We start from the raw sequence: 26,279 nt of genomic DNA on the forward strand, positions 1-26,279 counted from the left end.
TCCCTGCCTCTCTCTCTCTCTCTGCCTCTCTCTCTCTCTCTGCCCCTGCCTTCCTCTCTCTCTCTCTGCCCCTGCCTCCCTCTCTCTGCTCCCTGCCTCTCTCTCTCTCTGCTCCCTGCCTCTCTCTCTCTGCCCCCTGCCTCTCTCTCTCTCTGCCCCCTGCCTCTCTCTCTCTCTGCCCCCTGCCTCTCTCTCTCTCTGCCCCCTGCCTCTCTCTCTCTCTGCCCCCTGCCTCTCTCTCTCTCTGCCCCCTGCCTCTCTCTCGCTCTGCCCCCTGCCTCTCTCTCGCTCTGCCCCCTGCCTCTCTCTCGCTCTGCCCCCTGCCTCTCTCTCTCTCTGCCCCCTGCCTCTCTCTCTCTCTGCCCCCTGCCTCTCTCTCTCTCTGCCCCCTGCCTCTCTCTCTCTCTGCCCCCTGCCTCTCTCTCTCTCTGCCCCCTGCCTCTCTCTCGCTCTGCCCCCTGCCTCTCTCTCGCTCTGCCCCCTGCCTCTCTCTCGCTCTGCCCCCTGCCTCTCTCTCTCTCTGCCCCCTGCCTCTCTCTCTCTCTGCCCCCTGCCTCTCTCTCGCTCTGCCCCCTGCCTCTCTCTCTCTCTGCCCCCTGCCTCTCTCTCTCTCTGCCCCCTGCCTCTCTCTCTCTCTGCCCCCTGCCTCTCTCTCTCTCTGCCCCCTGCCTCTCTCTCTCTCTGCCCCCTGCCTCTCTCTCTCTCTGCCCCCTGCCTCTCTCTCTCGCTCTGCCCCCTGCCTCTCTCTCGCTCTGCCCCCTGCCTCTCTCTCTCTCTGCCCCCTGCCTCTCTCTCGCTCTGCCCCCTGCCTCTCTCTCGCTCTGCCCCCTGCCTCTCTCTCTCTCTGCCCCCTGCCTCTCTCTCTCTCTCTGCCCTCTGCCCCTCTCTCTCTCTCTGCCCTCTGCCTCTCTCTCTCTCTCTGCCCCTGCCTCCCTCTCTCTCTCTCTCTGCCCCCTGCCTCTCTCTCTCTCTCTGCCCCTCTATCTCTCTGCCCCCTGCCTCTCTCTCTCTCTGCCCCCTGCCTCTCTCTCTCTCTGCCCTCTGCCTCTCTCTCTGCTCCCTGCCTCTCTCTCTCTCTCTGCCTCTCTCTCTCTCTCTGCCCCTGCCTTCCTCTCTCTCTCTCTGCCCCTGCCTCCCTCTCTCTGCTCCCTGCCTCTCTCTCTCTCTGCTCCCTGCCTCTCTCTCTCTGCCCCCTGCCTCTCTCTCTCTCTGCCCCCTGCCTCTCTCTCTCTCTGCCCCCTGCCTCTCTCTCTCTCTGCCCCCTGCCTCTCTCTCTCTCTGCCCCCTGCCTCTCTCTCTCTCTGCCCCCTGCCTCTCTCTCGCTCTGCCCCCTGCCTCTCTCTCGCTCTGCCCCCTGCCTCTCTCTCGCTCTGCCCCCTGCCTCTCTCTCTCTCTGCCCCCTGCCTCTCTCTCTCTCTGCCCCCTGCCTCTCTCTCTCTCTGCCCCCTGCCTCTCTCTCTCTCTGCCCCCTGCCTCTCTCTCTCTCTGCCCCCTGCCTCTCTCTCGCTCTGCCCCCTGCCTCTCTCTCGCTCTGCCCCCTGCCTCTCTCTCGCTCTGCCCCCTGCCTCTCTCTCTCTCTGCCCCCTGCCTCTCTCTCTCTCTCTGCCCTCTGCCTCTCTCTCGCTCTGCCCCCTGCCTCTCTGTTCTCTCTACCTCCTGTCTTTGCTGACATTGTGTTGTTGATCTGAAGTGAACAGTTAACAATGACCAACTAGATAAGACTGATGCCTTGGTCCCCTGGTCTGAACTGTCCAATCTTTTTTTTACTATTTTACTCTCCTTTCCTCTCTCCTTACCTCCTCCCTCCCTCCCTGACTTGGTAATGTGCTCATGTCAGGACCAGCGACAGACAGAGAATGACCCCGTCCCCACTATGTCAGTGGGCGTGCCAGCGTCCGTTATCGTCAGCAGCAACAGCAGCTTTGGCCAAGCCTCCTCGGGCCATGACAGCCAATTAGCTGAGACAGCAGTGGTAAACCAGGTAGACAACAAGCCTGTTTATGCTAAGCCCCACCCCCTGCTGCTGCTACTCTGCGTCAGGACGTTGTGTTGACCTGCAGGCTTCTCTCTCGCTTTCATTCGCCAGCTAGATCTCTGTGTGTTTCTCATCTGTACCTTCCATCTCAGTTCATCCTGACCATAGACCTGGTGGTTGTCTCCTCTCTAAATCACCATGCCAATCCACCTCTGTCTCCTCTCTAAATCACCATGCCAATCCATCTCTGTCTCCTCTCTAAATCACCATGCCAACCCATCTGTCTCCTCTCTAAATCACCATGCCAATCCACCTCTGTCTCCTCTCTAAATCACCATGCCAATCCATCTCTGTCTCCTCTCTAAATCACCATGCCAACCCACCCCTGTCTCCTCTCTAAATCACCATGCCAACCCATCTCTGTCTCCTCTCTAAATCACCATGCCAACCCATCTCTGTCTCCTCTCTAAATCACCATGCCAACCCATCCCTGTCTCCTCTCTAAATCACCATGCCAACCCATCTGTCTCCTCTCTAAATCACCATGCCAATCCACCTCTGTCTCCTCTCTAAATCACCATGCCAATCCATCTCTGTCTCCTCTCTAAATCACCATGCCAATCCACCTCTGTCTCCTCTCTAAATCACCATGCCAATCCATCCCTGTCTCCTCTCTAAATCACCATGCCAACCCATCCCTGTCTCCTCTCTAAATCACCATGCCAACCCATCCCTGTCTCCTCTCTAAATCACCATGCCAACCCATCCCTGTCTCCTCTCTAAATCACCATGCCAATCCATCTCTGTCTCCTCTCTAAATCACCATGCCAATCCACCTCTGTCTCCTCTCTAAATCACCATGCCAATCCATCTCTGTCTCCTCTCTAAATCACCATGCCAATCCATCTGTCTCATCTCTAAATCACCATGCCAACCCATCTCTGTCTCCTCTCTAAATCACCATGCCAATCCACCTCTGTCTCCTCTCTAAATCACCATGCCAATCCATCTCTGTCTCCTCTCTAAATCACCATGCCAATCCATCTCTGTCTCCTCTCTAAATCACCATGCCAACCCATCTCTGTCTCCTCTCTAAATCACCATGCCAACCCATCTCTGTCTCCTCTCTAAATCACCATGCCAATCCATCTGTCTCCTCTCTAAATCACCATGCCAATCCACCTCTGTCTCCTCTCTAAATCACCATGCCAATCCATCTCTGTCTCCTCTCTAAATCACCATGCCAACCCATCTGTCTCCTCTCTAAATCACCATGCCAATCCATCTCTGTCTCCTCTCTAAATCACCATGCCAATCCATCTGTCTCCTCTCTAAATCACCATGCCAATCCATCCCTGTCTCCTCTCTAAATCACCATGCCAATCCATCTCTGTCTCCTCTCTAAATCACCATGCCAACCCATCTGTCTCCTCTCTAAATCACTATGCCAATCCACCTCTGTCTCCTCTCTAAATCACCATGCCAATCCACCTCTGTCTCCTCTCTAAATCACCATGCCAATCCATCTCTGTCTCCTCTCTAAATCACCATGCCAATCCACCTCTGTCTCCTCTCTAAATCACCATGCCAATCCATCTCTGTCTCCTCTCTAAATCACCATGCCAATCCATCTCTGTCTCCTCTCTAAATCACCATGCCAATCCATCTCTGTCTCCTCTCTAAATCACCATGCCAATCCACCTCTGTCTCCTCTCTAAATCACCATGCCAATCCACCTCTGTCTCCTCTCTAAATCACCATGCCAATCCATCTCTGTCTCCTCTCTAAATCACCATGCCAATCCATCTCTGTCCATCTGTCTCCTCTCTAAATCACCATGCCAACCCATCTCTGTCCATCTGTCTCCTCTCTAAATCACCATGCCAATCCATCTCTGTCCATCTGTCTCCTCTCTAAATCACCATGCCAATCCATCTCTGTCCATCTGTCTCCTCTCTAAATCACCATGCCAATCCATCTGTCTCCTCTCTAAATCACCATGCCAATCCATCACTGTCTCTAAATCACCATGCCAATCCATCTCTGTCTCCTCTCTAAATCACCATGCCAATCCATCTCTGTCTCCTCTCTAAATCACCATGCCAACCCATCTCTGTCTCCTCTCTAAATCACCATGCCAACCCATCTCTGTCTCCCCTCTAAATCACCATGCCAATCCATCTCTGTCTCCTCTCTAAATCACCATGCCAATCCATCTCTGTCTCCTCTCTAAATCACCATGCCAATCCATCTCTGTCTCCTCTCTAAATCACCATGCCAATCCATCTCTGTCTCCTCTCTAAATCACCATGCCAATCCATCTCTGTCTCCTCTCTAAATCACCATGCCAATCCATCTCTGTCTCCTCTCTAAATCACCATGCCAACCCATCCCTGTCTCCTCTCTAAATCACCATGCCAATCCATCTCTGTCTCCTCTCTAAATCACCATGCCAACCCATCTCTGTCTCCTCTCTAAATCACCATGCCAACCCATCTCTGTCTCCTCTCTAAATCACCATGCCAATCCATCTGTCTCCTCTCTAAATCACCATGCCAATCCATCTGTCTCCTCTCTAAATCACCATGCCAATCCATCTGTCTCCTCTCTAAATCACCATGCCAATCCACCTCTGTCTCCTCTCTAAATCACCATGCCAATCCATCTGTCTCCTCTCTAAATCACCATGCCAATCCACCTCTGTCTCCTCTCTAAATCACCATGCCAATCCATCTCTGTCTCCTCTCTAAATCACCATGCCAACCCATCTCTGTCTCCTCTCTAAATCTCCATGCCAATCCACCCCTGTCTCCTCTCTAAATCACCATGCCAGCCATCTCTGTCTCCTCTCTAAATCACCATGCCAATCCACCTCTTGTCTCCTCTCTAAATCACCATGCCAATCCATCTCTGTCTCCTCTCTAAATCACCATGCCAATCCATCTCTGTCCATCTGTCTCCTCTCTAAATCACCATGCCAACCCATCTCTGTCCATCTGTCTCCTCTCTAAATCACCATGCCAACCCATCTCTGTCCATCTGTCTCCTCTCTAAATCACCATGCCAATCCATCTCTGTCCATCTGTCTCCTCTCTAAATCACCATGCCAATCCATCTCTGTCCATCTGTCTCCTCTCTAAATCACCATGCCAATCCATCTCTGTCCATCTGTCTCCTCTCTAAATCACCATGCCAATCCATCTCTGTCCATCTGTCTCCTCTCTAAATCACCATGCCAATCCATCTGTCTCCTCTCTAAATCACCATGCCAATCCATCACTGTCTCTAAATCACCATGCCAATCCATCTCTGTCTCCTCTCTAAATCACCATGCCAATCCATCTTTGTCTCCTCTCTAAATCACCATGCCAACCCATCTGTCTCCTCTCTAAATCACCATGCCAATCCATCCCTGTCTCCTCTCTAAATCACCATGCCAATCCATCCCTGTCTCCTCTCTAAATCACCATGCCAATCCATCTCTGTCTCCTCTCTAAATCACTATGCCAATCCACCTCTGTCTCCTCTCTAAATCACCATGCCAATCCACCTCTGTCTCCTCTCTAAATCACCATGCCAATCCATCTCTGTCTCCTCTCTAAATCACTATGCCAATCCACCTCTGTCTCCTCTCTAAATCACTATGCCAATCCACCTCTGTCTCCTCTCTAAATCACCATGCCAATCCATCTGTCTCCTCTCTAAATCACCATGCCAATCCATCTGTCTCCTCTCTAAATCACCATGCCAATCCATCTCTGTCTCCTCTCTAAATCACCATGCCAATCCATCTCTGTCCATCTGTCTCCTCTCTAAATCACCATGCCAACCCATCTCTGTCCATCTGTCTCCTCTCTAAATCACCATGCCAATCCATCTCTGTCCATCTGTCTCCTCTCTAAATCACCATGCCAATCCATCTCTGTCCATCTGTCTCCTCTCTAAATCACCATGCCAATCCATCTCTGTCCATCTGTCTCCTCTCTAAATCACCATGCCAATCCATCTGTCTCCTCTCTAAATCACCATGCCAATCCATCACTGTCTCTAAATCACCATGCCAATCCATCTGTCTCCTCTCTAAATCACCATGCCAATCCATCCCTGTCTCCTCTCTAAATCACCATGCCAATCCATCCCTGTCTCCTCTCTAAATCACCATGCCAATCATTTACATTACATTTACATTACATTTAAGTCATTTAGCAGACGCTCTTATCCAGAGCGACTTACAAATTGGTGCATTCACCTAATGACATCCAGTGGAACAGCCACTTTACAATAGTGCATCTAAATCTTTTAAGGGGGGGGGGGGGCAGAAGGATTGCTTTATCCTATCCTAGGTATTCCTTGAAGAGGTGGGGTTTCAGGTGTCTCCGGAAGGTGGTGATTGACTCCGCTGTCCTGGCGTCGTGAGGGAGTTTGTTCCACCATTGGGGTGCCAGAGCAGCGAACAGTTTTGACTGGGCTGAGCGGGAACTGTACTTCCTCAGTGGTAGGGAGGCGAGCAGGCCAGAGGTGGATGAACGCAGTGCCCTTGTTTGGGTGTAGGGCCTGATCAGAGCCTGAAGGTACTGAGGTGCCGTTCCCCTCACAGCTCCGTAGGCAAGCACCATGGTCTTGTAGCGGATGCGAGCTTCAACTGGAAGCCAGTGGAGAGAGCGGAGGAGCGGGGTGACGTGAGAGAACTTGGGAAGGTTGAACACCAGACGGGCTGCGGCGTTCTGGATGAGTTGTAGGGGTTTGATGGCACAGGCAGGGAGCCCAGCCAACAGCGAGTTGCAGTAATCCAGACGGGAGATGACAAGTGCCTGGATTAGGACCTGCGCCGCTTCCTGTGTGAGGCAGGGTCGTACTCTGCGGATGTTGTAGAGCATGAACCTACAGGAACGGGCCACCGCCTTGATGTTAGTTGAGAACGACAGGGTGTTGTCCAGGATCACGCCAAGGTTCTTAGCGCTCTGGGAGGAGGACACAATGGAGTTGTCAACCGTGATGGCGAGATCATGGAACGGGCAGTCCTTCCCCGGGAGGAAGAGCAGCTCCGTCTTGCCGAGGTTCAGCTTGAGGTGGTGATCCGTCATCCACACTGATATGTCTGCCAGACATGCAGAGATGCGATTCGCCACCTGGTCATCAGAAGGGGGAAAGGAGAAGATTAGTTGTGTGTCGTCTGCATAGCAATGATAGGAGAGACCATGTGAGGTTATGACAGAGCCAAGTGACTTGGTGTATAGCGAGAATAGGAGAGGGCCTAGAACAGAGCCCTGGGGGACACCAGTGGTGAGAGCGCGTGGTGAGGAGACAGATTCTCGCCACGCCACCTGGTAGGAGCGACCTGTCAGGTAGGACGCAATCCAAGCGTGGGCCGCGCCGGAGATGCCCAACTCGGAGAGGGTGGAGAGGAGGATCTGATGGTTCACAGTATCGAAGGCAGCCGATAGGTCTAGAAGGATGAGAGCAGAGGAAAGAGAGTTAGCTTTAGCAGTGCGGAGCGCCTCCGTGATACAGAGAAGAGCAGTCTCAGTTGAGTGACTGGTCTTGAAACCTGACTGATTTGGATCAAGAAGGTCATTCTGAGAGAGATAGCAGGAGAGCTGGCCAAGGACGGCACGTTCAAGAGTTTTGGAGAGAAAAGAAAGAAGGGATACTGGTCTGTAGTTGTTGACATCGGAGGGATCGAGTGTAGGTTTTTTCAGAAGGGGTGCAACTCTCGCTCTCTTGAAGACGGAAGGGACGTAGCCAGCGGTCAGGGATGAGTTGATGAGCGAGGTGAGGTAAGGGAGAAGGTCTCCGGAAATGGTCTGGAGAAGAGAGGAGGGGATAGGGTCAAGCGGGCAGGTTGTTGGGCGGCCGGCCGTCACAAGACGCGAGATTTCATCTGGAGAGAGAGGAGAGAAAGAGGTCAAAGCACAGGGTAGGGCAGTGTGAGCAGAACCAGCGGTGTCGTTTGACTTAGCAAACGAGGATCGGATGTCGTCGACCTTCTTTTCAAAATGGTTGACGAAGTCGTCTGCAGAGAGGGAGGAGGGGGGGGGGAGGGGGAGGAGGATTCAGGAGGGAGGAGAAGGTGGCAAAGAGCTTCCTAGGGTTAGAGGCAGATGCTTGGAATTTAGAGTGGTAGAAAGTGGCTTTAGCAGCAGAGACAGAAGAGGAAAATGTAGAGAGGAGGGAGTGAAAGGATGCCAGGTCCGCAGGGAGGCGAGTTTTCCTCCATTTCCGCTCGGCTGCCCGGAGCCCTGTTCTGTGAGCTCGCAATGAGTCGTCGAGCCACGGAGCGGGAGGGGAGGACCGAGCCGGCCTGGAGGATAGGGGACATAGAGAGTCAAAGGATGCAGAAAGGGAGGAGAGGAGGGTTGAGGAGGCAGAATCAGGAGATAGGTTGGAGAAGGTTTGGGCAGAGGGAAGAGATGATAGGATGGAAGAGGAGAGAGTAGCGGGGGAGAGAGAGCGAAGGTTGGGACGGCGCGATACCATCCGAGTAGGGGCAGTGTGGGAAGTGTTGGATGAGAGCGAGAGGGAAAAGGATACAAGGTAGTGGTCGGAGACTTGGAGGGGAGTTGCAATGAGGTTAGTGGAAGAACAGCATCTAGTAAAGATGAGGTCAAGCGTATTGCCTGCCTTGTGAGTAGGGGGGGAAGGTGAGAGGGTGAGGTCAAAAGAGGAGAGGAGTGGAAAGAAGGAGGCGGAGAGGAATGAGTCAAAGGTAGACATGGGGAGGTTAAAGTCACCCAGAACTGTGAGAGGTGAGCCGTCCTCAGGAAAGGAGCTTATCAAGGCATCAAGCTCATTGATGAACTCTCCAAGGGAACCTGGAGGGCGATAAATGATAAGGATGTTAAGCTTGAAAGGGCTGGTAACTGTGACAGCATGGAATTCAAAGGAGGCGATAGACAGATGGGTAAGGGGAGAAAGAGAGAATGACCACTTGGGAGAGATGAGGATCCCGGTGCCACCACCCCGCTGACCAGAAGCTCTCGGGGTGTGCGAGAACACGTGGGCAGACGAAGAGAGAGCAGTAGGAGTAGCAGTGTTATCTGTGGTGAGCCATGTTTCCGTCAGTGCCAAGAAGTCGAGGGACTGGAGGGACGCATAGGCTGAGATGAGCTCTGCCTTGTTGGCCGCGGATCGGCAGTTCCAGAGGCTACCGGAGACCTGGAACTCCACGTGGGTCGTGCGGGCTGGGACCACCAGGTTAGGGTGGGCGCGGCCACGCGGTGTGAGGCGTTTGTATGGTCTGTGCAGAGAGGAGAGAACAGGGATAGACAGACACATATTTGACAGGCTACAGAAGAGGCTACGCTAAAGCAAAGGAGATTAGAATGACAAGTGGGCTACACGTCTCGAATGTTCAGAAAGTTAAGCTTACGTAGCAAAAAATCAATAAAATTAAAAATCTTATTGACTAAAATGATATAGTACTGCTGGCTGGTGAAGTAGCCTGGCTAGCAGTAGCTGCGTTGTTGAAAGTGAAGCTGGCTAGGTGACCTCGACAGTTTCTCTAAGTTTCTCTAAACTACACAATTATCATGGATACAAGGACAGCAAAGACAACTAGCTAACACTACGCTAATCAAGTCGTTCCGTTGTAATGTAAGTTTCTACAGTGCTGCTATTCGGTAGAAGTTGGCTAGCTAGCAGTGTTAGCTAGCAGTGTTGGCTAGGTAGGAGGACGGCAGCGCGGCAGGCGAAACTAGCTGGCTAGCCAACCGATAATTACTCAAAGTTACACAATTATCTTAGATACAAAGCTAGCAAAGAAAACTATGTAGCTAGCTAACACTACACAAAACAAGTCGTTCCGTTGTATTGTAATCGTTTCTACAATGCTCTTCGGTGGCAAGCTGGCTAGCTAGCAGTGTTGGCTACGTTGCGTTAATTTCGAACGAAAATAGCTCGCTAGCGAACCTCAATAACGACGCAATTATGTTTGATAAAAGACGGCTATGTAGCTAGCTAAGATCAAACAAATCAAACCGTTGTACTGTAATGAAAATGAAAATCAGACCGTTGTACTATAATGAAATGTAATGAAAAGTTATACTACTATTCGGTAGACGGTGGACGTTTGCTAGCTGCTGGGCAGATAGCAGTGGACAACGAGACGACGAAATACGATAATTACGCAGTTATCTTTGATACACAGACGGCTATGTAGCTAGTTAAGAAGGAATTGCTAAGGTTGGACAAATTAAATCGTTGTACTATAATGAAATGTAATGAAAAGTTATAAAAGTTATACTACCTGCAGAGCGAATGCAGAGCGAATGCAAATGCGACCGCTCGACAATGGCCTCCATCTCTGTCTCCTCTCTAAATCACCATGCCAACCCATCTGTCTCCTCTCTAAATCACTATGCCAATCCACCTCTGTCTCCTCTCTAAATCACCATGCCAATCCATCTCTGTCTCCTCTCTAAATCACCATGCCAATCCATCTCTGTCTCCTCTCTAAATCACCATGCCAATCCATCTCTGTCTCCTCTCTAAATCACCATGCCAATCCATCTCTGTCTCCTCTCTAAATCACCATGCCAATCCACCTGTCTCCTCTCTAAATCACCATGCCAATCCATCTCTGTCTCCTCTCTAAATCACCATGCCAATCCATCTCTGTCTCCTCTCTAAATCACCATGCCAATCCATCTCTGTCTCCTCTCTAAATCACCATGCCAACCCATCTCTGTCTCCTCTCTAAATCACCATGCCAACCCATCTGTCTCCTCTCTAAATCACCATGCCAATCCACCTCTGTCTCCTCTCTAAATCACCATGCCAATCCATCTCTGTCTCCTCTCTAAATCACCATGCCAACCCACCTCTGTCTCCTCTCTAAATCACCATGCCAATCCATCTCTGTCTCCTCTCTAAATCACCATGCCAATCCATCTCTGTCTCCTCTCTAAATCACCATGCCAATCCATCTGTCTCTCTAAATCACCATGCCAATCCATCTCTGTCTCCTCTCTAAATCACCATGCCAATCCATCTGTCTCCTCTCTAAATCACCATGCCAATCCATCTGTCTCCTCTCTAAATCACCATGCCAATCCATCTGTCTCCTCTCTAAATCACCATGCCAATCCATCTCAGTCCATCTGTCTCCTCTCTAAATCACCATGCCAATCCATCTCTGTCTCCTCTCTAAATCACCATGCCAACCCATCTGTCTCCTCTCTAAATCACCATGCCAATCCATCTGTCTCCTCTCTAAATCACCATGCCAATCCATCTCTGTCTCCTCTCTAAATCACCATGCCAACCCATCTGTCTCCTCTCTAAATCACCATGCCAACCCATCTGTCTCCTCTCTAAATCACCATGCCAATCCATCTCTGTCTCCTCTCTAAATCACCATGCCAATCCACCTCTGTCTCCTCTCTAAATCACCATGCCAATCCATCTGTCTCCTCTCTAAATCACCATGCCAATCCATCTCTGTCTCCTCTCTAAATCACCATGCCAACCCATCTGTCTCCTCTCTAAATCACCATGCCAACCCATCTGTCTCCTCTCTAAATCACCATGCCAATCCATCACTGTCTCTAAATCACCATGCCAATCCATCTCTGTCTCCTCTCTAAATCACCATGCCAATTCATCACTGTCTCTAAATCACCATGCCAATCCATCTCTGTCTCCTCTCTAAATCACCATGCCAATCCATCTCTGTCTCCTCTCTAAATCACCATGCCAATCCACCTCTGTCTCCTCTCTAAATCACCATGCCAATCCACCTCTGTCTCCTCTCTAAATCACCATGCCAATCCACCTCTGTCTCCTCTCTAAATCACCATGCCAATCCATCTCTGTCTCCTCTCTAAATCACCATGCCAATCCATCTGTCTCCTCTCTAAATCACCATGCCAATCCACCTGTCTCCTCTCTAAATCACCATGCCAATCCATCTCTGTCTCCTCTCTAAATCACCATGCCAACCCATCTGTCTCCTCTCTAAATCACCATGCCAATCCACCTCTGTCTCCTCTCTAAATCACCATGCCAATCCATCTCTGTCTCCTCTCTAAATCACCATGCCAATCCACCTCTGTCTCCTCTCTAAATCACCATGCCAATCCACCTCTGTCTCCTCTCTAAATCACCATGCCAATCCATCTCTGTCTCCTCTCTAAATCACCATGCCAATCCATCTCTGTCTCCTCTCTAAATCACCATGCCAACCCATCTGTCTCCTCTCTAAATCACCATGCCAATCCACCTCTGTCTCCTCTCTAAATCACCATGCCAATCCATCTCAGTCCATCTGTCTCCTCTCTAAATCACCATGCCAATCCATCTCTGTCTCCTCTCTAAATCACCATGCCAACCCATCTGTCTCCTCTCTAAATCACCATGCCAATCCATCTGTCTCCTCTCTAAATCACCATGCCAATCCATCTCTGTCTCCTCTCTAAATCACCATGCCAACCCATCTGTCTCCTCTCTAAATCACCATGCCAACCCATCTGTCTCCTCTCTAAATCACCATGCCAATCCATCTCTGTCCATCTGTCTCCTCTCTAAATCACCATGCCAATCCATATGTCTCCTCTCTAAATCACCATGCCAACCCACCTCTGTCTCCTCTCTAAATCACCATGCCAATCCATCTCTGTCTCTTCTCTAAATCACCATGCCAATCCACCTCTGTCTCCTCTCTAAATCACCATGCCAATCCACCTCTGTCTCCTCTCTAAATCACCATGCCAATCCATCTCTGTCTCCTCTCTAAATCACCATGCCAACCCATCTGTCTCCTCTCTAAATCACCATGCCAATCCACCTCTGTCTCCTCTCTAAATCACCATGCCAATCCATCTCTGTCTCCTCTCTAAATCACCATGCCAACCCACCTCTGTCTCCTCTCTAAATCACCATGCCAATCCATCTGTCTCCTCTCTAAATCACCATGCCAATCCATCTGTCTCCTCTCTAAATCACCATGCCAATCCACCTCTGTCTCCTCTCTAAATCACCATGCCAATCCATCTCTGTCTCCTCTCTAAATCACCATGCCAATCCACCTCTGTCTCCTCTCTAAATCACCATGCCAATCCACCTCTGTCTCCTCTCTAAATCACCATGCCAATCCATCTCTGTCTCCTCTCTAAATCACCATGCCAATCCATCTGTCTCCTCTCTAAATCACCATGCCAATCCACCTCTGTCTCCTCTCTAAATCACCATGCCAATCCATCTCTGTCCATCTGTCTCCTCTCTAAATCACCATGCCAATCCATATGTCTCCTCTCTAAATCACCATGCCAATCCATCTCTGTCTCCTCTCTAAATCACCATGCCAATCCATCTCTGTCTCCTCTGTAAATCACCATGCCAATCCATCTCTGTCTCCTCTCTAAATCACCATGCCAATCCATCTCTGTCTCTAAATCACCATGCCAATCCATCCCTGTCTCCTCTCTAAATCACCATGCCAACCCATCTCTGTCTCCTCTCTAAATCACCATGCCAATCCATCTCTGTCTCTAAATCACCATGCCAATCCACCTCTGTCTCCTCTCTAAATCACCATGCCAATCCATCTCTGTCTCCTCTCTAAATCACCATGCCAATCCACCTCTGTCTCCTCTCTAAATCACCATGCCAATCCATCTCTGTCTCCTCTCTAAATAACCATGCCAATCCATCTCTGTCTCCTCTCTAAATCACCATGCCAATCCATCTCTGTCTCCTCTCTAAATCACCATGCCAATCCATCTCTGTCTCCTCTCTAAATCACCATGCCAATCCATCTGTCTCCTCTCTAAATCACCATGCCAATCCACCTCTGTCTCCTCTCTAAATCACCATGCCAATCCACCTCTGTCTCCTCTCTAAATCACCATGCCAATCCACCTCTGTCTCCTCTCTAAATCACCATGCCAATCCATCTCTGTCCATCTGTCTCCTCTCTAAATCACCATGCCAATCCATCTGTCTCCTCTCTAAATCACCATGCCAATCCATCACTGTCTCTAAATCACCATGCCAATCCATCTCTGTCTCCTCTCTAAATCACCATGCCAATCCATCTCTCTCTCCTCTCTAAATCACCATGCCAACCCACCTCTGTCTCCTCTCTAAATCACCATGCCAACCCATCTCTGTCTCTAAATCACCATGCCAATCCATCTCTGTCTCCTCTCTAAATCACCATGCCAACCCATCTCTGTCTCTAAATCACCATGCCAATCCATCTGTCTCCTCTCTAAATCACCATGCCAATCCATCTCTCTCTCCTCTCTAAATCACCATGCCAACCCACCTCTGTCTCCTCTCTAAATCACCATGCCAACCCATCTCTGTCTCTAAATCACCATGCCAATCCATCTCTGTCTCCTCTCTAAATCACCATGCCAACCCATCTCTGTCTCTAAATCACCATGCCAATCCATCTGTCTCCTCTCTAAATCACCATGCCAATCCATCTCTGTCTCCTCTCTAAATCACCATGCCAATCCATCTGTCTCCTCTCTAAATCACCATGCCAATCCACCTCTGTCTCCTCTCTAAATCACCATGCCAATCCACCTCTGTCTCCTCTCTAAATCACCATGCCAATCCACCTCTGTCTCCTCTCTAAATCACCATGCCAATCCATCTCTGTCCATCTGTCTCCTCTCTAAATCACCATGCCAATCCATCTGTCTCCTCTCTAAATCACCATGCCAATCCATCACTGTCTCTAAATCACCATGCCAATCCATCTCTGTCTCCTCTCTAAATCACCATGCCAATCCATCTCTCTCTCCTCTCTAAATCACCATGCCAACCCACCTCTGTCTCCTCTCTAAATCACCATGCCAACCCATCTCTGTCTCTAAATCACCATGCCAATCCATCTCTGTCTCCTCTCTAAATCACCATGCCAACCCATCTCTGTCTCTAAATCACCATGCCAATCCATCTGTCTCCTCTCTAAATCACCATGCCAATCCATCTCTCTCTCCTCTCTAAATCACCATGCCAACCCACCTCTGTCTCCTCTCTAAATCACCATGCCAACCCATCTCTGTCTCTAAATCACCATGCCAATCCATCTGTCTCCTCTCTAAATCACCATGCCAATCCATCTCTGTCTCCTCTCTAAATCACCATGCCAATCCATCTCAGTCCATCTGTCTCCTCTCTAAATCACCATGCCAATCCATCTCTGTCTCCTCTCTAAATCACCATGCCAACCCATCTGTCTCCTCTCTAAATCACCATGCCAATCCATCTGTCTCCTCTCTAAATCACCATGCCAACCCATCTGTCTCCTCTCTAAATCACCATGCCAACCCATCTGTCTCCTCTCTAAATCACCATGCCAATCCATCTGCCTCCTCTCTAAATCACCATGCCAATCCATCTCTGTCTCCTCTCTAAATCACCATGCCAATCCATCTCTGTCTCCTCTCTAAATCACCATGCCAATCCACCTCTGTCTCCTCTCTAAATCACCATGCCAATCCACCTCTGTCTCCTCTCTAAATCACCATGCCAATCCATCTCTGTCTCCTCTCTAAATCACCATGCCAATCCACCTCTGTCTCCTCTCTAAATCACCATGCCAATCCATCTCTGTCTCCTCTCTAAATCACCATGCCAATCCACCTCTGTCTCCTCTCTAAATCACCATGCCAATCCACCTCTGTCTCCTCTCTAAATCACCATGCCAATCCATCTCTGTCTCCTCTCTAAATCACCATGCCAATCCACCTCTGTCTCCTCTCTAAATCACCATGCCAATCCACCTCTGTCTCCTCTCTAAATCACCATGCCAATCCAACCCTGTCTCCTCTCTAAATCACCATGCCAATCCATCCCTGTCTCCTCTCTAAATCACCATGCCAATCCATCACTGTCTCTAAATCACCATGCCAATCCATCTCTGTCTCCTCTCTAAATCACCATGCCAATTCATCACTGTCTCTAAATCACCATGCCAATCCATCTGTCTCCTCTCTAAATCACCATGCCAATCCACCTGTCTCCTCTCTAAATCACCATGCCAATCCATCTCTGTCTCCTCTCTAAATCACCATGCCAACCCATCTGTCTCCTCTCTAAATAACCATGCCAATCCACCTCTGTCTCCTCTCTAAATCACCATGCCAATCCATCTCTGTCTCCTCTCTAAATCACCATGCCAATCCATCTCTGTCTCCTCTCTAAATCACCATGCCAATCCACCTCTGTCTCCTCTCTAAATCACCATGCCAATCCATCTCTGTCTCCTCTCTAAATCACCATGCCAATCCATCTCTGTCTCCTCTCTAAATCACCATGCCAACCCATCTGTCTCCTCTCTAAATCACCATGCCAATCCACCTCTGTCTCAATAAAATCACCATGCCAACCCACCTCTGTCTCCTCTCTAAATCACCATGCCAATCCATCTCTGTCTCCTCTCTAAATCACCATGCCAATCCACCTCTGTCTCCTCTCTAAATCACCATGCCAATCCACCTCTGTCTCCTCTCTAAATCACCATGCCAATCCATCTCTGTCTCCTTTCTAAATCACCATGCCAACCCATCTGTCTCCTCTCTAAATCACCATGCCAATCCACCTCTGTCTCCTCTCTAAATCACCATGCCAATCCATCTCTGTCTCCTCTCTAAATCACCATGCCAACCCACCTCTGTCTCCTCTCTAAATCACCATGCCAATCCATCTCTGTCTCCTCTCTAAATCACCATGCCAATCCACCTCTGTCTCCTCTCTAAATCACCATGCCAATCCATCTCTGTCTCCTCTCTAAATCACCATGCCAATCCACCTCTGTCTCCTCTCTAAATCACCATGCCAATCCATCTCTGTCTCCTCTCTAAATCACCATGCCAATCCATCTCTGTCTCCTCTCTAAATCACCATGCCAATCCATCTGTCTCCTCTCTAAATCACCATGCCAATCCATCTCTGTCTCCTCTCTAAATCACCATGCCAATCCATCTGTCTCCTCTCTAAATCACCATGCCAATCCATCTCTGTCTCCTCTCTAAATCACCATGCCAATCCATCTCTGTCTCCTCTCTAAATCACCATGCCAATCCACCTCTGTCTTCTCTCTAAATCACCATGCCAATCCATCTCTGTCCATCTGTCTCCTCTCTAAATCACCATGCCAATCCACCTCTGTCTCCTCTCTAAATCACCATGCCAATCCACCTCTGTCTCCTCTCTAAATCACCATGCCAATCCATCTGTCTCCTCTCTAAATCACCATGCCAATCCATCTCTGTCTCCTCTCTAAATCACCATGCCAATCCATCTCTGTCTCCTCTCTAAATCACCATGCCAATCCACCTCTGTCTCCTCTCTAAATCACCATGCCAATCCACCTCTGTCTCCTCTCTAAATCACCATGCCAATCCATCTCTGTCCATCTGTCTCCTCTCTAAATCACCATGCCAATCCATCTGTCTCCTCTCTAAATCACCATGCCAATCCACCTCTGTCTCCTCTCTAAATCACCATGCCAATCCACCTCTGTCTCCTCTCTAAATCACCATGCCAATCCATCTCTGTCCATCTGTCTCCTCTCTAAATCACCATGCCAATCCATATGTCTCCTCTCTAAATCACCATGCCAATCCATCTCTGTCTCCTCTCTAAATCACCATGCCAATCCATCTCTGTCTCCTCTCTAAATCACCATGCCAATCCATCTGTCTCCTCTCTAAATCACCATGCCAATCCATCTCTGTCTCCTCTCTAAATCACCATGCCAACCCATCTCTGTCTCCTCTCTAAATCACCATGCCAACCCATCTCTGTTTCCTCTCTAAATCACCATGCCAATCCATCTCTGTCTCTAAATCACCATGCCAATCCATCCCTGTCTCCTCTCTAAATCACCATGCCAACCCATCTCTGTCTCCTCTCTAAATCACCATGCCAATCCATCTCTGTCTCTAAATCACCATGCCAATCCACCTCTGTCTCCTCTCTAAATCACCATGCCAATCCATCTCTGTCTCCTCTCTAAATCACCATGCCAATCCATCTCTGTCTCCTCTCTAAATCACCATGCCAATCCACCTCTGTCTCCTCTCTAAATCACCATGCCAATCCACCTCTGTCTCCTCTCTAAATCACCATGCCAATCCACCTCTGTCTCCTCTCTAAATCACCATGCCAATCCATATCTCTCTCCTCTCTAAATCACCATGCCAACCCACCTCTGTCTCCTCTCTAAATCACCATGCCAACCCATCTCTGTCTCTAAATCACCATGCCAATCCATCTCTGTCTCCTCTCTAAATCACCATGCCAACCCATCTCTGTCTCTAAATCACCATGCCAACCCATCTGTCTCCTCTCTAAATCACCATGCCAATCCATCTCTGTCTCCTCTCTAAATCACCATGCCAACCCATCTCTGTCTCCTCTCTAAATCACCATGCCAATCCACCTCTGTCTCCTCTCTAAATCACCATGCCAATCCATCCCTGTCTCCTCTCTAAATCACCATGCCAATCCATCCCTGTCTCCTCTCTAAATCACCATGCCAATCCATCTCTGTCTCCTCTCTAAATCACCATGCCAATCCATCTGTCTCCTCTCTAAATCACCATGCCAATCCATCTCTGTCTCCTCTCTAAATCACCATGCCAACCCATCTCTGTCTCCTCTCTAAATCACCATGCCAATCCATCTCTGTCTCCTCTCTAAATCACCATGCCAATCCATCTCAGTCCATCTGTCTCCTCTCTAAATCACCATGCCAATCCATCTGTCTCCTCTCTAAATCACCATGCCAATCCATCTCTGTCTCCTCTCTAAATCACCATGCCAATCCACCTCTGTCTCCTCTCTAAATCACCATGCCAATCCACCTCTGTCTCCTCTCTAAATCACCATGCCAATCCATCTCTGTCTCCTCTCTAAATCACCATGCCAATCCATCTCTGTCTCCTCTCTAAATCACCATGCCAATCCACCTCTGTCTCCTCTCTAAATCACCATGCCAATCCATATCTCTCTCCTCTCTAAATCACCATGCCAACCCACCTCTGTCTCCTCTCTAAATCACCATGCCAATCCATATGTCTCCTCTCTAAATCACCATGCCAACCCACCTCTGTCTCCTCTCTAAATCACCATGCCAATCCATCTCTGTCTCCTCTCTAAATCACCATGCCAATCCACCTCTGTCTCCTCTCTAAATCACCATGCCAATCCACCTCTGTCTCCTCTCTAAATCACCATGCCAATCCATCTCTGTCTCCTCTCTAAATCACCATGCCAACCCATCTGTCTCCTCTCTAAATCACCATGCCAATCCACCTCTGTCTCCTCTCTAAATCACCATGCCAATCCATCTCTGTCTCCTCTCTAAATCACCATGCCAACCCACCTCTGTCTCCTCTCTAAATCACCATGCCAATCCATCTGTCTCCTCTCTAAATCACCATGCCAATCCATCTGTCTCCTCTCTAAATCACCATGCCAATCCACCTCTGTCTCCTCTCTAAATCACCATGCCAATCCATCTCTGTCTCCTCTCTAAATCACCATGCCAATCCACCTCTGTCTCCTCTCTAAATCACCATGCCAATCCACCTCTGTCTCCTCTCTAAATCACCATGCCAATCCATCTCTGTCTCCTCTCTAAATCACCATGCCAATCCATCTGTCTCCTCTCTAAATCACCATGCCAATCCACCTCTGTCTCCTCTCTAAATCACCATGCCAATCCATCTCTGTCCATCTGTCTCCTCTCTAAATCACCATGCCAATCCATATGTCTCCTCTCTAAATCACCATGCCAATCCATCTCTGTCTCCTCTCTAAATCACCATGCCAATCCATCTCTGTCCATCTGTCTCCTCTCTAAATCACCATGCCAATCCATATGTCTCCTCTCTAAATCACCATGCCAATCCATCTCTGTCTCCTCTCTAAATCACCATGCCAACCCACCTCTGTCTCCTCTCTAAATCACCATGCCAACCCATCTCTGTCTCTAAATCACCATGCCAATCCATCTCTGTCTCCTCTCTAAATCACCATGCCAACCCATCTCTGTCTCTAAATCACCATGCCAACCCATCTGTCTCCTCTCTAAATCACCATGCCAATCCATCTCTGTCTCCTCTCTAAATCACCATGCCAACCCATCTCTGTCTCCTCTCTAAATCACCATGCCAACCCATCTCTGTCTCCTCTCTAAATCACCATGCCAATCCATCCCTGTCTCCTCTCTAAATCACCATGCCAATCCATCCCTGTCTCCTCTCTAAATCACCATGCCAATCCATCTCTGTCTCCTCTCTAAATCACCATGCCAATCCATCTCTGTCTCCTCTCTAAATCACCATGCCAACCCATCTCTGTCTCCTCTCTAAATCACCATGCCAATCCATCTCTGTCTCCTCTCTAAATCACCATGCCAATCCATCTCAGTCCATCTGTCTCCTCTCTAAATCACCATGCCAATCCATCTGTCTCCTCTCTAAATCACCATGCCAATCCATCTCTGTCTCCTCTCTAAATCACCATGCCAATCCACCTCTGTCTCCTCTCTAAATCACCATGCCAATCCACCTCTGTCTCCTCTCTAAATCACCATGCCAATCCATCTCTGTCTCCTCTCTAAATCACCATGCCAATCCACCTCTGTCTCCTCTCTAAATCACCATGCCAATCCACCTCTGTCTCCTCTCTAAATCACCATGCCAATCCATCTCTGTCTCCTCTCTAAATCACCATGCCAACCCATCTGTCTCCTCTCTAAATCACCATGCCAATCCACCTCTGTCTCCTCTCTAAATCACCATGCCAATCCATCTCTGTCTCCTCTCTAAATCACCATGCCAACCCACCTCTGTCTCCTCTCTAAATCACCATGCCAATCCATCTCTGTCTCCTCTCTAAATCACCATGCCAATCCATCTCAGTCCATCTGTCTCCTCTCTAAATCACCATGCCAATCCATCTGTCTCCTCTCTAAATCACCATGCCAACCCATCTGTCTCCTCTCTAAATCACCATGCCAATCCACCTCTGTCTCCTCTCTAAATCACCATGCCAATCCACCTCTGTCTCCTCTCTAAATCACCATGCCAATCCATCTGTCTCCTCTCTAAATCACCATGCCAATCCACCTCTGTCTCCTCTCTAAATCACCATGCCAATCCATCTCTGTCCATCTGTCTCCTCTCTAAATCACCATGCCAATCCATATGTCTCCTCTCTAAATCACCATGCCAATCCATCTCTGTCTCCTCTCTAAATCACCATGCCAATCCATCTCTGTCTCCTCTGTAAATCACCATGCCAATCCATCTCTGTCTCCTCTCTAAATCACCATGCCAACCCATCTCTGTCTCCTCTCTAAATCACCATGCCAACCCATCTCTGTTTCCTCTCTAAATCACCATGCCAATCCATCTCTGTCTCTAAATCACCATGCCAATCCATCCCTGTCTCCTCTCTAAATCACCATGCCAACCCATCTCTGTCTCCTCTCTAAATCACCATGCCAATCCATCTCTGTCTCTAAATCACCATGCCAATCCACCTCTGTCTCCTCTCTAAATCACCATGCCAATCCATCTCTGTCTCCTCTCTAAATCACCATGCCAATCCACCTCTGTCTCCTCTCTAAATCACCATGCCAATCCATCTCTGTCTCCTCTCTAAATCACCATGCCAATCCATCTCTGTCTCCTCTCTAAATCACCATGCCAATCCATCTCTGTCTCCTCTCTAAATCACCATGCCAATCCATCTCTGTCTCCTCTCTAAATCACCATGCCAATCCATCTGTCTCCTCTCTAAATCACCATGCCAATCCACCTCTGTCTCCTCTCTAAATCACCATGCCAATCCACCTCTGTCTCCTCTCTAAATCACCATGCCAATCCATCTCTGTCCATCTGTCTCCTCTCTAAATCACCATGCCAATCCATCTGTCTCCTCTCTAAATCACCATGCCAATCCATCACTGTCTCTAAATCACCATGCCAATCCATCTCTGTCTCCTCTCTAAATCACCATGCCAATCCATCTCTCTCTCCTCTCTAAATCACCATGCCAACCCACCTCTGTCTCCTCTCTAAATCACCATGCCAACCCATCTCTGTCTCTAAATCACCATGCCAATCCATCTCTGTCTCCTCTCTAAATCACCATGCCAACCCATCTCTGTCTCTAAATCACCATGCCAATCCATCTGTCTCCTCTCTAAATCACCATGCCAATCCATCTCTCTCTCCTCTCTAAATCACCATGCCAACCCACCTCTGTCTCCTCTCTAAATCACCATGCCAACCCATCTCTGTCTCTAAATCACCATGCCAATCCATCTCTGTCTCCTCTCTAAATCACCATGCCAACCCATCTCTGTCTCTAAATCACCATGCCAATCCATCTGTCTCCTCTCTAAATCACCATGCCAATCCATCTGTCTCCTCTCTAAATCACCATGCCAATCCATCTCAGTCCATCTGTCTCCTCTCTAAATCACCATGCCAATCCATCTCTGTCTCCTCTCTAAATCACCATGCCAACCCATCTGTCTCCTCTCTAAATCACCATGCCAATCCATCTGTCTCCTCTCTAAATCACCATGCCAATCCATCTCTGTCTCCTCTCTAAATCACCATGCCAACCCATCTGTCTCCTCTCTAAATCACCATGCCAACCCATCTGTCTCCTCTCTAAATCACCATGCCAATCCATCTGCCTCCTCTCTAAATCACCATGCCAATCCATCTCTGTCTCCTCTCTAAATCACCATGCCAATCCATCTCTGTCTCCTCTCTAAATCACCATGCCAATCCACCTCTGTCTCCTCTCTAAATCACCATGCCAATCCACCTCTGTCTCCTCTCTAAATCACCATGCCAATCCACCTCTGTCTCCTCTCTAAATCACCATGCCAATCCACCTCTGTCTCCTCTCTAAATCACCATGCCAATCCATCTCTGTCTCCTCTCTAAATCACCATGCCAATCCAACCCTGTCTCCTCTCTAAATCACCATGCCAATCCACCCCTGTCTCCTCTCTAAATCACCATGCCAATCCATCACTGTCTCTAAATCACCATGCCAATCCATCTCTGTCTCCTCTCTAAATCACCATGCCAATTCATCACTGTCTCTAAATCACCATGCCAATCCATCTGTCTCCTCTCTAAATCACCATGCCAATCCACCTGTCTCCTCTCTAAATCACCATGCCAATCCATCTCTGTCTCCTCTCTAAATCACCATGCCAACCCATCTGTCTCCTCTCTAAATAACCATGCCAATCCACCTCTGTCTCCTCTCTAAATCACCATGCCAATCCATCTCTGTCTCCTCTCTAAATCACCATGCTAATCCACCTCTGTCTCCTCTCTAAATCACCATGCCAATCCATCTCTGTCTCCTCTCTAAATCACCATGCCAATCCATCTCTGTCTCCTCTCTAAATCACCATGCCAATCCACCTCTGTCTCCTCTCTAAATCACCATGCCAATCCATCTCTGTCTCCTCTCTAAATCACCATGCCAATCCATCTCTGTCTCCTCTCTAAATCACCATGCCAACCCATCTGTCTCCTCTCTAAATCACCATGCCAATCCACCTCTGTCTCCTCAATAAAATCACCATGCCAACCCACCTCTGTCTCCTCTCTAAATCACCATGCCAATCCATCTCTGTCTCCTCTCTAAATCACCATGCCAATCCACCTCTGTCTCCTCTCTAAATCACCATGCCAATCCACCTCTGTCTCCTCTCTAAATCACCATGCCAATCCATCTCTGTCTCCTTTCTAAATCACCATGCCAACCCATCTGTCTCCTCTCTAAATCACCATGCCAATCCACCTCTGTCTCCTCTCTAAATCACCATGCCAATCCATCTCTGTCTCCTCTCTAAATCACCATGCCAACCCACCTCTGTCTCCTCTCTAAATCACCATGCCAATCCATCTCTGTCTCCTCTCTAAATCACCATGCCAATCCATCTCTGTCTCCTCTCTAAATCACCATGCCAACCCACCTCTGTCTCCTCTCTAAATCACCATGCCAATCCATCTCTGTCTCCTCTCTAAATCACCATGCCAATCCACCTCTGTCTCCTCTCTAAATCACCATGCCAATCCATCTCTGTCTCCTCTCTAAATCACCATGCCAATCCATCTCTGTCTCCTCTCTAAATCACCATGCCAATCCATCTGTCTCCTCTCTAAATCACCATGCCAATCCATCTCTGTCTCCTCTCTAAATCACCATGCCAATCCATCTGTCTCCTCTCTAAATCACCATGCCAATCCATCTCTGTCTCCTCTCTAAATCACCATGCCAATCCATCTCTGTCTCCTCTCTAAATCACCATGCCAATCCACCTCTGTCTTCTCTCTAAATCACCATGCCAATCCATCTCTGTCCATCTGTCTCCTCTCTAAATCACCATGCCAATCCACCTCTGTCTCCTCTCTAAATCACCATGCCAATCCACCTCTGTCTCCTCTCTAAATCACCATGCCAATCCATCTGTCTCCTCTCTAAATCACCATGCCAATCCATCTGTCTCCTCTCTAAATCACCATGCCAATCCATCTCTGTCTCCTCTCTAAATCACCATGCCAATCCATCTCTGTCTCCTCTCTAAATCACCATGCCAATCCACCTCTGTCTCCTCTCTAAATCACCATGCCAATCCACCTCTGTCTCCTCTCTAAATCACCATGCCAATCCATCTCTGTCCATCTGTCTCCTCTCTAAATCACCATGCCAATCCATCTGTCTCCTCTCTAAATCACCATGCCAATCCACCTCTGTCTCCTCTCTAAATCACCATGCCAATCCACCTCTGTCTCCTCTCTAAATCACCATGCCAATCCATCTCTGTCCATCTGTCTCCTCTCTAAATCACCATGCCAATCCATATGTCTCCTCTCTAAATCACCATGCCAATCCATCTCTGTCTCCTCTCTAAATCACCATGCCAATCCATCTCTGTCTCCTCTCTAAATCACCATGCCAATCCATCTGTCTCCTCTCTAAATCACCATGCCAATCCATCTCTGTCTCCTCTCTAAATCACCATGCCAACCCATCTCTGTCTCCTCTCTAAATCACCATGCCAACCCATCTCTGTTTCCTCTCTAAATCACCATGCCAATCCATCTCTGTCTCTAAATCACCATGCCAATCCATCCCTGTCTCCTCTCTAAATCACCATGCCAACCCATCTCTGTCTCCTCTCTAAATCACCATGCCAATCCATCTCTGTCTCTAAATCACCATGCCAATCCACCTCTGTCTCCTCTCTAAATCACCATGCCAATCCATCTCTGTCTCCTCTCTAAATCACCATGCCAATCCATCTCTGTCTCCTCTCTAAATCACCATGCCAATCCATCTCTGTCTCCTCTCTAAATCACCATGCCAATCCACCTCTGTCTCCTCTCTAAATCACCATGCCAATCCACCTCTGTCTCCTCTCTAAATCACCATGCCAATCCACCTCTGTCTCCTCTCTAAATCACCATGCCAATCCACATCTCTCTCCTCTCTAAATCACCATGCCAACCCACCTCTGTCTCCTCTCTAAATCACCATGCCAACCCATCTCTGTCTCTAAATCACCATGCCAATCCATCTCTGTCTCCTCTCTAAATCACCATGCCAACCCATCTCTGTCTCTAAATCACCATGCCAACCCATCTGTCTCCTCTCTAAATCACCATGCCAATCCATCTCTGTCTCCTCTCTAAATCACCATGCCAACCCATCCCTGTCTCCTCTCTAAATCACCATGCCAATCCATCTGTCTCCTCTCTAAATCACCATGCCAATCCATCCCTGTCTCCTCTCTAAATCACCATGCCAATCCATCCCTGTCTCCTCTCTAAATCACCATGCCAATCCATCTCTGTCTCCTCTCTAAATCACCATGCCAATCCATCTCTGTCTCCTCTCTAAATCACCATGCCAATCCATCTCTGTCTCCTCTCTAAATCACCATGCCAACCCATCTCTGTCTCCTCTCTAAATCACCATGCCAATCCATCTCTGTCTCCTCTCTAAATCACCATGCCAATCCATCTCAGTCCATCTGTCTCCTCTCTAAATCACCATGCCAATCCATCTGTCTCCTCTCTAAATCACCATGCCAACCCATCTCTGTCTCCTCTCTAAATCACCATGCCAATCCACCTCTGTCTCCTCTCTAAATCACCATGCCAATCCACCTCTGTCTCCTCTCTAAATCACCATGCCAATCCATCTCTGTCTCCTCTCTAAATCACCATGCCAATCCATCTCTGTCTCCTCTCTAAATCACCATGCCAATCCACCTCTGTCTCCTCTCTAAATC

General features: G+C 48.8%; 1 protein-coding gene across 1 annotated transcript in view; it reads left to right on the top strand.

The window, feature by feature from the left end:
* LOC129842100 (BRD4-interacting chromatin-remodeling complex-associated protein-like) overlaps positions 1-26,279 on the top strand; it is a 136,496-nt gene that overhangs the window by 74,038 nt on the left and 36,179 nt on the right. The window contains exon 6 of the mRNA XM_055910494.1: positions 1,838-1,981. Within this exon, the coding sequence (XP_055766469.1) occupies positions 1,838-1,981 (144 nt within the window). The remainder of the gene's footprint in view (positions 1-1,837; positions 1,982-26,279) is intronic.

The sequence above is a fragment of the Salvelinus fontinalis genome, unplaced genomic scaffold (genome assembly GCF_029448725.1).
Source record: "Salvelinus fontinalis isolate EN_2023a unplaced genomic scaffold, ASM2944872v1 scaffold_0012, whole genome shotgun sequence".
Lineage (NCBI taxonomy): Eukaryota > Metazoa > Chordata > Actinopteri > Salmoniformes > Salmonidae > Salvelinus > Salvelinus fontinalis.